General features: G+C 48.2%; 1 protein-coding gene across 1 annotated transcript in view; it reads left to right on the top strand.

Annotated features, from left to right (window-relative positions):
* Positions 1–16,672, top strand: part of GAB2 (GRB2 associated binding protein 2) — a 187,972-nt gene that overhangs the window by 166,876 nt on the left and 4,424 nt on the right. The window contains exons 4-8 of the mRNA XM_059411796.1: positions 10,734–11,326; positions 12,568–12,662; positions 13,762–14,026; positions 15,242–15,332; positions 15,559–15,658. Of these exons, the coding sequence (XP_059267779.1) occupies positions 10,734–11,326; positions 12,568–12,662; positions 13,762–14,026; positions 15,242–15,332; positions 15,559–15,658 (1,144 nt within the window). The remainder of the gene's footprint in view (positions 1–10,733; positions 11,327–12,567; positions 12,663–13,761; positions 14,027–15,241; positions 15,333–15,558; positions 15,659–16,672) is intronic.

Here is a 16,672-nt window from a genome sequence, read left to right as displayed (position 1 = left end):
CAGACAGTCCTTGTCTTTGTGCGAGTGGCTTTTTCACTTAGGTTACTGTCTGTAAGGTTCATCCATGTTAGAGCACGTGTCAGAACATCCTTCCTTTTTACAGCTGAACCCTGCTTCATGGCCTGCTTATGCCACATTTTGTTTGTTTCATCCATCAGTAGATAACCTTGGTGGTTTCCACCTGTTGGTTGTTGTGAATAATGCTACTGCGAACCTGGGTGTGCACATACTCTTCAAGGAGTCAGCTTTCAATTATTTGGGGTATATACCCAGAAGTAGAATTGCCAGGTACTCTGGTCATTCTGTTCTCAATCTTTTGAGAAACTGCCGTATTGTTTCTCATGGTGGCTGTGCCATTTTACAACCATGCACAAGGGTGAGTTTCTCGACATCCTGGCCAGCATTTGGTATTTTTTGGTAGTGCTATCCTAATGGCTATGAGGTGGTATCTCACTGTGGTTTGGGAGGAGTTTTTCGGATTTTTGTTTGTTTGTTTGGGGTTTGGTTGGTTGGGTTTTTTTTTTTTTTTTTTAGAAGTGGGGGATGAGCAGAGGGGGAGAGAGAATCCCAAGCAGGCTCCACACCCAGTACAGTCAGACACGGGGCTCCTTCTCACAACCCTGAGATCATGACTTGAGCAGAAATCAGGAGTTGGACGCTTAACTGACTGAGCCACCTGGGCACCCCACACTGTGGGTTATTTACATTTCCGTAATGATTAGTGATGTTCAGCATCTTTTCATGTGTTTGTTAGCTATTTGTATATCTTTGGGGAAATGTCTGTGTAGGCCTCTGCCCCCTCCCCTACTTTTTTTTTAATCTGGTTGTTCGGTTATTGTTGGGTAGTAGTTCTTTATATAATTTGGATATTAAGACCTTGCCAGATATTTTATTTAGAGATATTTCCCCCATTCTATAGTTTGCCTTTCACTCTGCTGACGCACAGTTTTATATTTTGATGCAAATCAATGTATCTCTTTTTACTTTTGTTGTGTGTGCTTTTGGTGTCATATAAATTTATTTATTTATTTATTTATTAATTTCCCAAACCCACTGTCAGGAAGATTTCCTCCTGTGTTTTCTTCTCAGAGTTTATAGTTTTAACTCTTACGTTTAGGTCTTTGATCTGTTTTTTGTTAATTTTTTATATATGATATAAGGATCTAACTTCATTTTTGTGCACATGGATATCAATTTTCCCAGTACCATTTGTTGAAAAGATTGTCGTTTCCCCATCGAATGGGATGAGCATCTGTGCTGAAAATCATTAGTTCAAGGTTATTTCTGGGCTCTATATTCTATTCCATTGGCTTCTATGTCTATCTTTGTGTCAATACCACACATTTAATTACTGTAGCTTTGTGATGATAAGTTTTGAAACCAGGAAGTCTGAGACCTTTCACTTTGTTCTTTGTTTGCAAAATTATTTTGACTGTTTGGACTTCTATTTGCTGACTTTTTTTGTTTTTCAGCAGTTTGACTATGATATTCCTAGGTGTATTTTTCACTTTCTGATTCTATTTATTGTTCTTTTTGATCCAGTAGAGCAGAATTTCTACCAATATTTCTTCTTCAAATTTTTTCCTGCCTTATTCCGTCTCCGCTTTCCTTCTGTTCTTCCCGTGAGACCGCTTGAGACTGACTCATACGACACTGATAGTACTCAGTTTTAAAAATATTATTTCCTCTCTGTGCTCATTTTGGATGATTTTTTAATTGAATTTTCAGTTCTAGCATCCCCCCCACCTCCCTCACCCCACACTTTTACTTACCTTTTTCCCCCCAATTTTTGAGGGGTAATTGAAATACAGTCCATGTCAATACATATAAAGTTTCCTTGTGCCCCTTGGTAATCCATGTTTCCCTCTACCTCATTCCTCAGGGAACACTGAGGATATTTCTGTCACTAAATTAGAAGAGGTTCTAGAATTTTACTTGAGTGGAATTATATGGTGTTTACTATTTTTCCTTATTTTTTTCAGGCAACATAATGCTTTTGGGACTCATCCATGTTTTTACATGTATCATTAGTTGTTCCTTTTTATTGCTGAGTAGTAATTCAGTTTACCTTTATATCACAATTTATTTGCCCATTCCTGTGTTTGATGGGCACTTGGATTGTTTCCACTTTCAGTTATTAAAAATTAAAATGCATTTGTACATAAACAGCCACTAACAAATCTTGGTGCAGACATTTGCTTTATTTCTCTTGGGTAAATACCTAGAACACCAGCCCTGGGTGGTTCTACTGGTGAATTCTATCAGATGGGGCAACACAAATATTACCCATATTCTTTCAGGAAACATGAGAGAAGTCCTTTTACAAATCTTTTTTTTTTTTTTTTTTTTTTTTTTGAGACCAGAATAACTCTACTACCAAAACCTGAAAAAGATTAGAGGAAAGAAAATTGGAAGGCAACATTCCCTGTGGATATAGATGCAGAAATCCTTTCTTTTACCCCCCCCCCAAAAAAAAGTAATCAAATCCAACTTAAAAATACATATTTAATGTGTTTGTGTATGTGTATGTATTAGGGATAATTTAAATGTATTAGGGAATATACTTGCGTATATACATCATTAGGGATAATAGTTCACGATAAAGTAGTGTTCATCCCAGGAATGCAAGGTTGATTTTACATTAAGAAACCAACCAGTGTGATTCATTACATCAAGAGAGTAAGGGGAGGGGTGCCTGGGTGGCTCAATCAGTCAAGCATCCTTCTCTTGAATTCAGACAAGGTCATGATCTCAGGATTGTGAGATCAAGCCTGGGGTCAGGCTCTGTGATACGCATGGAGCGACTTTAGATTCTCTTTCTCCATCTCTCTCTGCCCCTCCCCCTCCCCTCTCTCTCTCTCTCTCTCAGTCTCTCCCCCATATCTCTTTTTAAAAAAGAGAGAATAAGGAGAAAAATAATATACTCATCACCTTAGTAGGTGCAGATAAAGCATTCATCAAAACTCAATGCCTCTTTGTAAAAATGTTCCAAACGAACTGGAGAGGAGAACTTCTTCAAATTAATAGGAGACTTCTAAGGATAACCTACAGCTAATATCTCACCTAACAGAGAAATATTAAGCATATTCTCATAATACTGGGGATAAGGACAGAATATCTGTTCTTACCGCTTCTGTTCAACATTGTACTAGAGATTCTAGCCTGTCTAATAAGGAGACAAAAAGTGTGAAAGGCACAAAGATGAGAAAGGAAGATGTAACAATGTCTCTGTTTGTAGGGAACTTCATTGTTTATATAAAAATTCTAAAGAATCTAGAAAACAGCTACCAGAATGAAGAAGTGAATTTAGCAAGGTCACAGGGTAAAGAATTATTAGGTACAAAATAATTTTTACATACTAGCAGGAAACACTTGGAAAATGAAACTTTTTAAAAAATTCTTATGTAATAGTACCAAAAATCATGGACTACTTAGGGATGAAAAAGATATGCAAGACCTCGTCACTGAAATCAAACACTGCTGAGGGAAATTAAAGCGCTAAATAGGAGAGTGATACACTATGGCTGTGAATTGGAAGACCCAGTGTTATTAAATGGCTCCTCTTCCCAAATTGATCTATGGCCCCAGTACAGTCCAAGGAAAAATCCCAGTGAAGGTTTTCATAGAAATTGATAAGCTAACTCTAAAGTTGATAGGAAATTCCAAACAACTTAGAGTAACCAAAATGATTTTTTAAAGAACTTAACAAAGTGAGAGGATTTATACTACCTGATTTCAAGACTTGCAAAACAAACAAATCTTTGTCTTCTTCAAGACTGTATTATATTGTTGAAAAGGTACAAATATAGAGTGCCAAGAACAGAAGAGTGAACCGCGTGTGTGTGTGTGCGCGCGCGTGCTAGTGTGCGCACACATGTGTTGACAAAGGTGCCAACAGGGAAATGAAAGTCTTCAACAAATGGTGTTGGAACAGCTGGAGGTCCATTTAGGAATTTTTTTTTTTTTAAAGATTTATTTATTTATTTGACAGAGATCACAAGTAGGCAGAGAGGCAGACAGAGAGAGAGGAGGAAGCAGGCTCCCTGCTGAGCAGAGAGCTCGCTGTGGGGCTCGATCTCAGGACCCTGGGATCATGACCTGAGCCGAAAGCAGAGGCTTTAACCCACTGAGCCACCCAGGCACCCCTCCATTTAGGAATTTTAAAAATAAATAAATAAAACCTCATTGATACCATACTACTCAAAAGTTAAATGCATCAAAGACCTAAATGTAAAATCTGATAGTATGAAATTTGCAGAAAAAAATACCTCTGTGTTCTTGATATAAGCAAAGATTTTCATCATAGAATACAAAAAGGGGAATCCTAAAAGAAACTAAATTGATGAAGTGGTTGAATCAAAATCAAAACTTTTCTTCTTCGAAAGACCCCACAAAATGTCGAGGCACAAAATATGAAAAAATACTCAAAACAAATATATCTGACAAAGGATTTTTTTTCTAGGAAATATAAAGCATTATTACAACTTAAGACAACTCATTTTTTTTAATGGGCAAAAGATTTGAATAGATGCTTCACTAAAAAATGATACAGAAATGGCACAGGAAAAGATACTGAATTGCCAGGGAAAAGTCAGTTAAAACCTCCAAGCAGGTTTTTTTTTTTCCTCCAAGCAGTTTTGCTTCATGTCCACAGATGTGGGTAAAAGAAAAAAGACCGTCAATGCTGAATGTTGACAGATATACTGCTGTCCTGCTTCTGACATTCACATTACATACTAGGTGCTCTTGAAAAAAATAATGCTTTACAGTTTACAAAGTGCACTCACATTAGTTACCTCATTTGATCTCTGGAATAACCTCATAGGATTACATCTTTTTTTTTTTTTTTTTTAAGTAATCTCCACTCGACTCGAGCTCACAACCCTAAGATCAAGAGTTCCGTGCTCCACTGACTGAGCCAGCCAGGCGCCCCTCAAAGGGTTCCTTCCGAGTGGGGACTTGGGAGAAAGAACCAGCTCATTCATCTCTGCCTAGCAGAGACAAAGTATGTCTGTGTGGATTACTACAGCGAAAGGATATCTACTGAGGCTAATCATAACCAGCCTTTTTCTATTCCTTCTTTCATTTATGGGGGAACCTGACATCCTGTACAATAAATTAAGTACCTTACAAATTATGTATCTTTTACTACAGTTTTAGCCGTTATTCTTTCTTCAAGTACCAGATGTGGATTCGCTAAAATGATTTCAGTTCTCAAAATTTAGCTCTTCCACTGAGCAAAAATAAGTGACTCCTCAAAGTAGTAACTTAATGGGGCACCTGGATGTGCCTTCAGCACAGGTTATGATCCCAGTGACCTGGTCTTGAGCCCGGTGTCGGGCTCCCTGCTCAGTGGGAAGTCTGCTTCTCCCTCTCCCACTCCCCCTGCTTGGGTGCCCTCTCTCACTGTCTCTCTCTGTCAAATAAATTAATAAAATCTTTTTTAACAAAAGTAGTAACTATCCCCGAGGTTAGTTTTGAATTGAAACCATCAAGACAAGTGGATTTTGTTTTGTTTTGTTTTGTCTGTCTTCCCTGGATTTATTTTTGCCCTCCAGCCTTTAAGGCCTCATTACAGACTCTAGACCTTCTCTTTTCCTGTTTCCAGGAGGCTCTTCCACCTGTAGCAGGTGATACAGTGTGGTGAGGCACAAGCCTCAGAAAGCCATGTCTCTGGGAAGGGTGGAGAGGTGGGGGATATACAAGTTTGAAATGATGGGATTCCAGACCGAGCGAGTGCATTATAGACCCTGCGGCAGTGTTCACCAAGGGTGAAAAGTAAAATGAGAAGTGGCAGTGGAGAACTTACCTTTGATTAATCATTTCTAACTAAGACCTGTGACTCATTCACTCGGTGGCTTTGACTGACCAAAAGCAGAGAATATACGACTTTTCGTTTCCATTGTTTCATCTCTATAACTTTGCTCTGTAACTGCAGTGAGAAGGCCGGCTCGAACTTGCTGCCAGAAGGGTTTGAGGTGCCAAGATCTCCTCACCTCTTAGAGATTGTGAGACAGCATTTTATGAGTTTTCTTCCCTCGTGGGAAGGATCATGTGGCATGAGTTAAATGCAGAAGGAGGGTCCACATGACCTCTTCAACTCCCCAGTGACAGTTACAGAACGAAGTGGTGGTGAATTTACGTATGACCATGTGTGCACTTGCTTCCTTTAAATGGGAACATACCTATTAAAAGTGAGACTGGGCTCCTGATCATGGGGGTCCTAGGAGTAAAATGGAAAACAGTGAAATCATGGTGTCCTGTGGTACGTGAAATTTTATGGAAAAATGCCAAAGAACTGTTGCAAAATTAAGTGGTGAGGAAAACTAGGAGACCATTGCTAAAAGATAGGGGAGCGGGTGTGAAGCCTGGAGGGGCAGCAGAGGTGACGGACTCGCCCCCCCAGCAGCAGTGGGCATGGGAGCAGAGGTGGGAGCTGCGGGCTGATCCGAGTGCGCTCTCTCAGCCCTGCCTCTGCCGCCGGCAAGCTCCCGCACACACGTGTTCCGGCATCTCCCTGCACAGCTCGACCATTCGCGGTTTTTCTGGTGTGGTAGGCGAGGGTCACAGCGATCCTCAGAACTGTGAGGAGGACTCAGAATGGTCTTGTGGGGGACGTGCCTGACCCAGTACCATGCTCCCTCCAGGAGCCCTCTGTCAGCCCAGGAAGGAAGCCTCTAGAAATCCATCGCTTCCCAGTGTTTGTCCCAGGAAAGCAGCTCAGGACCTCAGGGTGATGGAGGTCTCACAGAGAGTTTACATGACGGTAGTAAACTCACAGTCCCCCCTCAAGATCTGCCGAAAGAGGGGGCACACCATAGCAATGGCTTTGAGCAGAGTCCAGGGGCTGGCACGGAGCTGTTCTGTTGCCGTCCATCTGTCTGTCCGGGTATGCAGCTTCCCACAAGCATGTTTCCCTTGTGTAACTCCTCTGACCTGGTCCTTGAAGCAGTGGCCCACCCCTCCCCGCACATCGGCAGCAAGGACCCCCACGCTGGGCCCCAGGCTGGGGCAGGGATGCGCTCCCGGGAGTGCAGGGCTGGGTGGAAGTGGTGAGACCCACCCGGAGCCGCTGGGGCAGCACCAGGCTGGCGGGGGTCCAGCGGGATGCCCCGTGTGCACAGCAGCAGGGGGAAGAAGTAACTGAACTGGAGAGGAGGAGGAGGAGGAGGAGGTCTGGCACCCTTCTGTAGAGCCAAAAGGCCTTTTGTGGCACTTTGCATGAAATTCTGCCTCAAAGAAGCATTCTGGGGAAGGCAAATAAGCCAGGTCCAGGACTGGAGTGGAGACCGGGTGGGACACGTCCAGGGCTGAGTGAGTAGCCCTGGAGCTCCAGGGCGGGATGCCCCGCGGAACAGGAGCTGGTGGGTTCTGAAGGGGAAGGGCTTCAGCCCACTGACCGGGGTGTTGGCCAAGCTCAGGAAATGGGATGGTGGCACCAACACTTCTTCATGTATTCATTTATTTATATGTTAACTTCCTAGTCCATTTGACAAGCCTTTATTCATCATTCTCCATGGGACAGCACTAGTCCGGGTGCAGAGGAGAGACCAGAGCTAAGATACAGTTCCCTTCCTGGAGGAGATGGCGGTCTGGTTGAGGAGACCTGCACTAGTGGCCCATAACAGATAACACTTGCTACCTGCTCCCAGCAGAGTTGAGCGAGTGAGTGATTATGCCTGGAGTTAGAGGATGGTCAGAAACAGCTTTAGAAAGTTGGGCCAGGGAGCCTGGGTGGCTCAGTCCGTTGTCTGCCTGCTCCTCAGTTCCCCATTTCAGGGTCCTGGGATCCAGCCCCAGGTCAGGCTCCCTTCTCAGCGGGGAGTCTGCTTCTCCCTCTGCCCCTCCCCCCCCCACTCATTCTCATTCTCTCTCTCTTTCAAGTAAAATCTTTTTTTTTTTTTTTAAAGATTTTATTTATTTATTTGACAGACAGAGATCACAAGTAGGCTGAGAGAAGGCAGAGAGAGAGAAAGGGAAGCAGGCTCCCTGCTGAGCAAAGAGCCCGATGTGGGGTTCGATCCCACGACCCTGGGATCATGACCCGAGCCGAAGGCAGAAGCTTTAACCCACTGAGCCACCCAGTTGCCCCTCAAGTAAAATCTTTTTTTTTTTTTTTTAATTTTTCCATTTGTGCCAAGTTTGAGGGATAAATAGGGGTAGGAGCTTGCTAGGTTGCAGTAGGAAGCCTTTGAGGCAGCATGAACGACACATCCATGCCCAGAGGCTTAACTGCCTGGGGCCCACAGGGGATAAGGGAAGTTGGACTGAGTAGATCCAAGAGTGAAGGGGAACAGAGAGAAGAAAATTGGAGAGGTGTTAGAGCTGGAATACAACTTAGTACTAAAGGCACTGGCACAGTGTTGGAAGTGTGTAAGCTGGCAAGTCAGGAAAGTAAATGTCTGGAGGACATGGAGAGGGTCTGAGAGGTCCTGGCAGATGGTAGGAGATTAGCTACCAGCCCTTTCATTATGCAGAAGGAAAACCAGGAGGACATGAACTGGGATGGATTCAGTAGGACGGATAGGGTTCTTGAGTGAAAAATTGTAATGGTGGGGGGTAACTCCTGGGTTTCTGGCTTGAGTGACTGGTGCATTCCCAAGATGGGAGAGCCAGGAAGAAGATGAGTTCATTCCTGAATCAGGTTAAGGTTCAAATAAAATTATGTGAAGCATGGAGCAATGTTTAAGGTTACTCCAGGACACCTGTGATGTTCTCCCCACCCTGCCTTAAAACCTTCCAGGGGCTCCCCTGTTCCCAGCAGCTCCAGCCTGGTCCCTGCACTGTCACCACAGCCCTGCCTCCAAACACACTTGCTGCAGCCCGAGCAGCCTGCACTTCTTTCCCTTGCTACGCTGTTCTAGTTCCTTGTGCCTCTCACTAGAACACCCTTCTCCTCCTCTTACCTTTTGCCTGGCCAATTTCAAGACTCACTCAAAGGTATGATCTTTGAAGAAGGCTCCCCTGACATTCTGTAGCACCACCACCGGGGGGGGGGGGGGGGTGTCCGTATGACTCTGTCCAGAGCTGGGTACTCACCCACTTGGTTGGTGGGATTTGGATGCATGTCCCCTCCTCCCACCTCTATGTCCCCCAGGGTAAGAGGCATGTGTGTATCCATTGTGCCCAGCCCACATGGGAAATAGGACATCAGTAAACATTTGTTAAATGAACAGATCTCAGTCTTACAGCTACCATTGGCTCCCGCATCCTTTGTTCCAAGCACTCCATTATCTAAGGGCTAGATGTTCCATGATTCAAGTCTGTGGCGTTGGGCTTGGCTGTGTGTGTGAAATGGAAAAGAGAAAGAGTAGGAACACAGAGGCCTAGAGAGGAGTGAAATGGAACTCCCCAATGGTCAAGGACGCCAGTTTACAAGAGAGCCTGGCCTAGACACCTGTTTCTCCTCTTTCTAAAGTACTGGGCCCTATTTTCTATCACCATCTGGTGGCCACATCCATAAATAACAAGCTCCCCAGGAGCTTAAAGAGCTCGCAGAGGGCAAAGCTTCCAGCGGATTGGCCTCAGGGTGAGTGCCTCACCCTCCCCAGCTGTAGCGTGCAAATTTGTATGTATGCAAGACATGCTGGTAAAAAGTGCCAAGAACCTTGAATCAGATTCTTGAAGAAACTTAGAGCTTCCAGAAGGCTGAGAATCACTGTTCTAAAGGACTGTCCTAGAACAGTGATTGTATGAAATCCTGGGAGGAATCATAATGTGAGAGGGTATAGAACATACCCGGACCCCTACTTGCTCAGAACCTCACCTTCCACTTTCCCCCAGCACCCACCTCCACACAACACAGAATCCGGCCTGAAAACCATGTTCATAAGGCCAGTGGCTCCTGGAGCTTCAGAGCCAGATGAACCCTGGAGAGCCTCTGAGACCCTCCAGGCCGTGCCTTTGGATGGGGGCCGAGTGGGGCTCACAGAGATCGTGGCAGTAATAGAGCTCACACAAATCCTTTCACTCTCCTGGGTCTTTTTTACCATTCAGCCTTGCCTTATTTCCCAAAACCCTCCATTTTAAAACTATAATCCTCAACACTTTTTGTATCTATAATGTAGTTCCCAAACAGGAAACCATTTTTCCTATAAAATTTTAGTCTTCTGAAAAGAGCCATTTCCCCCCTGAATGCCTTTCAACAGACCATAATACCTGTTAGAAAATAAATTGATAGCTTGCATTTGAACAGTTCTTTATAACTGACAACTTCCACAGCCATTAGCAGACTTGTTTTACTATGGGGAGACAGACTGGGGTAAAACGGCCTGTTTGCTAGCATGTGACAGCAGTTTAAGGTTCTTTCCATTGTCTCATAGCCTTCACCTTCCATGCAAACAGGCGGGTGGTATCACTGCCGTGTTTATTTGGAGGGGTGAGGGGTAAGAGGGACATCTGCTAACCTCAGCCATCTGTGGGGGTGAATAAAGGTAACATCGATCGCATGCCTGAGTATTAGATCTACTGGAGTCTAACATCTGAACAATCTTCCACGTGTGTTTTTAGTCACGATTTTTGCAAATGCATTAACCAGAGCTCAGAAAAGGAACGTGCCTCATGCCAAGGCACACAGCTGGTAAACCATGATACGCCTCGGGTCTGCCAGTCCCTCGGCCTCTTCTGTGTACCAGACGGTCAGCTCGGGCTCTGAACATGCCAGCTTCCCTCCGGGGTGGGCAGTCCTGGCTCCTCTAGCCTGCCCCGTCCCTCCCTTCTTCTCTCTCCTTTAGGAGTGCCAGCTTCTCTCAGGGCACGAGGGCCTCATTTCTCATGAGGAGCGACACAGCCGTACAGAAGCTTGCCCAGGGCAACGGACACTGTGTCAACGGGGTCAGTGGTCAAGTCCACGGTTTCTATAGCCTCCCCAAGCCAAGCCGGCACAATGCGGAGTTCAGAGACAGTACCTACGACCTCCCCCGGAGCCTCGCCTCCCACGGCCACACCAAGGGCAGCCTCACGGGCTCTGAGACCGATAACGAGGACGTATATACCTTCAAGACGCCCAGCAACACCCTGTGTCGGGAGTTCGGGGACCTCCTCGTGGACAATATGGACGTGCCAGCCACTCCGCTGTCAGCCTACCAGATCCCTAGGACGTTCACACTGGACAAGAACCACAATGCCATGGCAGTGGCCACTCCCGGGGACTCGGCCATCGCTCCCCCACCCCGGCCTCCCAAGCCAAGCCAGGCAGAAACACCTCGATGGGGCAGCCCTCAGCAGAGACCCCCAATCAGCGAAAGCAGCAGATCCATCTCTGCCGCAGCCACCATCCCCAGGCGCAACACGCTCCCAGCCATGGACAACAGCCGATTGCACCGAGGTTGGTAAAAACCCCAGCCACGACCCTGGGGGGAGGGAGGTGGCTTGGGAGTTCTCAGTAATTTTCCAGTCCTTGGTTATCCCTGCTGTGGAGACGTAAGGCCCACCCAGGGCACTGAAACTCACAGGTTCAGGCACCTTGTACCCAAACCCCTTCCTGGCTGGTCCTCCAGCCCCGGAGGCTATTGGCAGATGCCTGACATGCAGGAGCGTAGCTGACCCTGCCTAAGCAGTTCCTCTTCTCTTCAGGGAGCTGGACCAGTTTGGGTTAACCACAACACAACTTATTATGGGTTTGGAAGACCAAATCACAGTATTTGATTCAATATAAATCAAAGATGGAAAAAAATAAATATAGAGGACCAGTTCGAATAAATATAGAGGACACAGCCAAACCTGTGTGGACTATTAACACAAATTCTGAGCTACTGAATATTTTCTAAGCCACATATGAACCTCTTTGGGGAAAGTCTGGACTTCTAAGTGTATAAATTTCATGGTCATTAATTTCCCCTGAGCATATTCCAATCCTGAATAAGTGTCCTCTGTTTGACAAAAAAAGTACAGTAATATTAGTTCCTTTCATTTTGTATCATGCACATAGCTTGCAAAGCCTGCTTCTGTCCATCCTGTTGTCTAAGTCACGGAGTGACCCTGAGTGTGTGGTGGGAGAAAGCCTCAGCGTCCCCATCTCACATGACGCCTATGGTAGTCAGGAGACATATTCAGGATTGCAGCGTCCTTCGGGGACAGAGATGGGACTCAGACCTGGGCTTCTGAGTCTTGTCTCAGTCCTCTTTCAGTCCATCGACTACCTGATCAATCACCTTGCGCTTTGGAATTGAAATGATACTGATACACAGAAGCACGTCTCTACCCTTCAGAGAGCTCCCATCCAGTTGGAGAAATAAAACCAACATCTGTAAATTAGTCCAAGATCATTATTCCTATAATCCTCATAGAAGCGATGGCGGGGACGAGCGGGACAGGCGTCGAATGCTGTAGGGGGTGGAGGAGAGGGGTGTAGCTGAGGGAAGGAGTCGTTAAGGAGGGATCCTCTCTAGGTGTCAACACCGCAGCTGGATCGCCAAGTCGGGTTTTTAAACTGAGGAATGATGGGACGGAATAGCTTATCACTTGGGTTTGAGAGTGGTATCTGCTGGTGTTATCAGCGAGACCCGGAGCAGCACTGTGGAGGGTCTGGGGAAGTATTAGCACACGGGTCTCCTTTCCTCTCTCTAGCTTCTTCCTGTGAGTCCTACGAGTACCCGCAGCGCGGTGGCGAGAGTGCAGGCCGGTCTGCCGAGTCCATGAGTGATGCAGTCGGTTCTTTCCTGGTGAGTGGGGGTTAGCCAGGGGTCCTCAGGCCACACTGGTGGGGTAAAGTCAGACCCCAGGGAGCAAAAAGTACAGCTCACAGGGGTGGTGGCATCTCCCTCTTAGGTCCCTGCCTGCTTTCTTGTCTCCGCCCAGATGCCTGGGTTGGGTTTTCAGAAAGTAAGGTACAGGTATCTGGTGTGCCAGGAGTGAGTGTACTTAGGAACCTAGATCACAAGGCTCGCCCTCCAGGTCAGTAGGACGGGTCTAGAATGCAGAAGCCCCTGTCTCTGGGATGGGGAACCTGAGGCAGCAGGCTCTTCCCTGACGCACTACCCAGGAGAGGGGCTGCAGCATGGGGGATGGGTTGGGGAGTGGGAGGGTGGGGGCGGCAGTGTGCTCAGAGGCAGTCTTCGTGGCAGAATTAGGGTCTGAGTGCAGGATCCCAGGCTGCCCCCTGCAGGGGGCTGACCGCAGCTCTCCAAGCCAATGAGGGGCCTGGCGTATGCCCACTGAAATGATGAAAATTGGGTAACCGAAGCAGAAGCAGCTTGTCTGTGTGGACAGACAGGGCAGGAGTCGGAGCCGGGTGACTGCACTGTATAACTTGGTGGCAGCTCCGACTGCCGCTGGCGGTCACCCTGAGAGCTGGCCCTGGGGAGCACACTGGCCCAGACCTCACTGGCTAGGGCCCAGGTTTCTCCGGGCTCCTGGCCCTGCTCGGGCTTCAGATGCAAGCCCGCTGATGGGGATTCTGGACCTGAGATGAAGGGCAGGTCCTAGAACAAACCTATACAGTCCATGGCCTGTGCCACCCTCAGCCTGGGCAGGCCCCCACAAAGCCTTGTGCACCCGGGCACCAGGGCTGTTTTGTACTAGAGGATTGTTATACATTACAAGTGGGTCTCAGGAGATCATGGGAACTAGAAGGTACCCACAGACCTCATTTCTTTCTGCCTCTGACTGTGCTTTCCTGCTTGGTTTTCCCAGGGCCTGCCTGTCAGCTTCCTAAGGCAGCCAACTCAGTCATAATTCTCCTCACCTTGCATACGGATTCCCCCTCCCTTCCTGTTTCTTCTCACTGGTTACCACTCTGTTTCTTCACTCCCCCCCTCCCAGCCCGGGAAAACTGCCGTGGGCCGGTCAGAGAGCAGCAATTCCGAGGACAACTACGTGCCCATGAATCCAGGGTCCTCCACCCTGCTGGCCACGGAGCGAGCAGGCGATAACTCCCAGAGTGTCTACATCCCCATGAGCCCTGGACCCCACCACTTTGAGGCCCTTGGCTACCCCTCAGCAGCCCTTTCTATGCACCGGGGCCCCAGCCGAGGGAGTGAGATCCAGCCACCCCCTGTCAACCGCAACCTCAAACCTGACCGGAAAGGTGAGTCTTCTCTTTCCCCCGTCCCATCTCTGGACAGGGTCCAGGAGCTCTCTGGATTCATTTAGGAATTGGGTGATGAGTGAACTTTCCTTGCCAGAAGCATTAGCCTCTGGGACCTAAACCACCCCCCAATTCTCACATACACAAACCCTCAAGTTCGTTCCAATGGCCCAGCAGCTTAGGGACTGGCTGCCAGGGTAGCCTTGATGGGCAGGGGTGCAGGCACCAGAAGGACGAGACACGGTTTCCAGCTCTGCCACAGGGATTAGACGCCAGTCGTTCTGTGTGCCTGAGCTTTGTTTCTCTTCTGACAACGATGAACACTTGCCCCGCAGAGCACTGAGCAGCACAGATAATGTCTCAAAGTGCCTTGTAAAGTATAAACTGCCTTTGGAGGACACAGGCTGAGTATTAGAACTGGCAGAACGGGCTGTTACAGGATACACTGTGCTAGAAAGGCATGAGCCTACAGACCGGCTGCCTGTGGGCTGGAATCCTCATTCAACTTCCTGGGGTGCGACTTTGGGTTAATCCTTCCACTCTCCTGAGCTTCAGTTTTCTTACCTGTGAAATGGGGATAGTGGTGCGCTTCAGAGGAAAGCATCCAGGACACTAAGTCTGGTATGTGGCAGGTGTTCGGGAAAGCTAGATCCGTGCCCCCTGCGGTTCGAGTTCCCAGCCTGGCGTTCCCTTAGTCTGCTGGCCGGGGATGAGTGGCAGGAATTCAAAGGGAGAAGTAGGATGACCAGGCAGGATACCCCCTGCCCCCAGGTGGTCTGGTCAATGGAGAATTCAGATCTTATCATTTGAAGTGAAGCCTTTAGGGCCTCCCCTGCCGGCTCCACCCGCCCTGATCCACGAGTGGCAGGGAAGGGTCACAGTGACTTTCTCCATCTCTGTTACCATCTCTTGTTTTGATATACAGCCACAGATCTGAGGAGAACAGTCTGTTGTCAGACCCAGTGTCTCCATTTTGGATTCTAAAAATGTGATCACTACAGAATATGCTTGCAAAGAAAATACTCAGAATCTTAAGACACAACTTCAGGGCCTAGCAATATAGGCAAAGATCACAGAGCCTGCTGAGACTCAGTTTCCCTGTGTAAAAGCGGGAGTACGGAAGCATTTGTAAATAGACTTGTGTGTTATGTGGACATGCGTGTCTGTGTGGCATTGTCTTCAGTGACTGATCGTATGACTTTGTTCCTGCTCCAGTAAAGCCAACACCACTTGACCTGAGAAACAACACTGTCATCGATGAGCTCCCCTTCAAGTCACCCGTCACCAAGTCTTGGTCTAGGGCCATGTGAGTGTCCGTCTGGGGAAGCCGGAGCCTGGGAGAGGGTTGTGAAGGCTGAGTCAGGAGAGCGGCAGTCTGTAGCCAAGCGGTCGCTGGGACTTGGTTTCTGGCTCTGTGACGGGGATTGGGGGGGGGGGGGTGGGTATTGCACCTGGAGTGGGAAGCTCTGAGGGCAGAGTCTGAGGGTGAGGACTGAAAGCTTCCCAAGGTCACGGTCTTCTCCCCACCACAGCCACACCTTCAATAGTTCCTCCCAGTACTGCCGCCCCATCTCCACCCAGAGCATCACCAGCACAGACTCCGGGGACAGCGAAGAGAACTACGTCCCTATGGTGAGTCCTCTGCGCTCCACAGGAGGGAGTCTGCCGGTCCCCTGCGGGATGGGACTACTTTGCTGTGCACAAGTGTGTCGAGCACAGCGGGGTCATCATCAGAGGCCAGGAGGACACGATCCCTGCCCTCGAAGAGGCTGCACTCTTAAAGGGCCTAGAACTTTCTCACAACTTTGATGGGCAGAGAGGCAGTGCTGTGGGGACATGCTTGCAGGGAGAAGGGAGGCAGCCATGTAGGCAAGAGACGCAGGGTTGGGGGGCACAGAGGAGAAGGAGAGTGGTTAACTATGGCTACAGCTGGAGATTGGGCTGGCCGCAGCTTATGAATGACCCCGAATGCAGTCTTGGGAAGCCTGGGCTTTCCCTGTGGGCCACAGGGAGCCACAGAAGGTTTAAAAGGCCAGGTAATGAGACCGGTGCCTCAGAACTGTCCCTGGGAGCCTACAGAGAATGACTAGAGTAGCCTGGACACACGTTACCATGATGCGCAGTGGTGAAGGCGATGACAGAGGGATAAACACTGTCCGCACGTGAGAACTTGCCTCCCTGACGTTCTCGTTGAACGGGGAGTAGCTGCCCAGCTTCTGTAGCTGCTACATCCGTACTGGAGCAACAGTCAGCAGCCAGGAAATAGAACACAGGACTGTTGCCATTCTCATTAGAATAAGACTTCAGGAAACTCCTAGATGTTGGTCTTGGTGCCTGGACGGAGAGTGGAGCCAAGAGTGTCCCCCCTTGCAGAGCCAGTGCAGGAGCCTGGGGAGAAGGCCACCCTGCTTGGATCCTGGAGGGGCAGGAGCCAGGGCCATTGGGGGCCAGCTGCTTCGGGGACACTGCCCTGTTCGAGGCCAGAGATGGGAGATTCGGAGAAGCAGGTGTGGTGCCACCTGCTTTCCAACCTCCAGGGCATAAAGGAGGGGTGCCCCGTGTTGGGGACCAGCAGGCAAACACAGGGTCGGTCAGGGAGCCAGTGGAGGAAACGGGGCCAGCCACCCCGGGAGGGAGGCAGCACGG

This window comes from Mustela nigripes, chromosome 1 (assembly GCF_022355385.1).
Source record: "Mustela nigripes isolate SB6536 chromosome 1, MUSNIG.SB6536, whole genome shotgun sequence".
Lineage (NCBI taxonomy): Eukaryota > Metazoa > Chordata > Mammalia > Carnivora > Mustelidae > Mustela > Mustela nigripes.
Note: the sequence above shows the minus strand (reverse complement) of the source record. Positions and strands in the feature narration are given on the sequence as shown.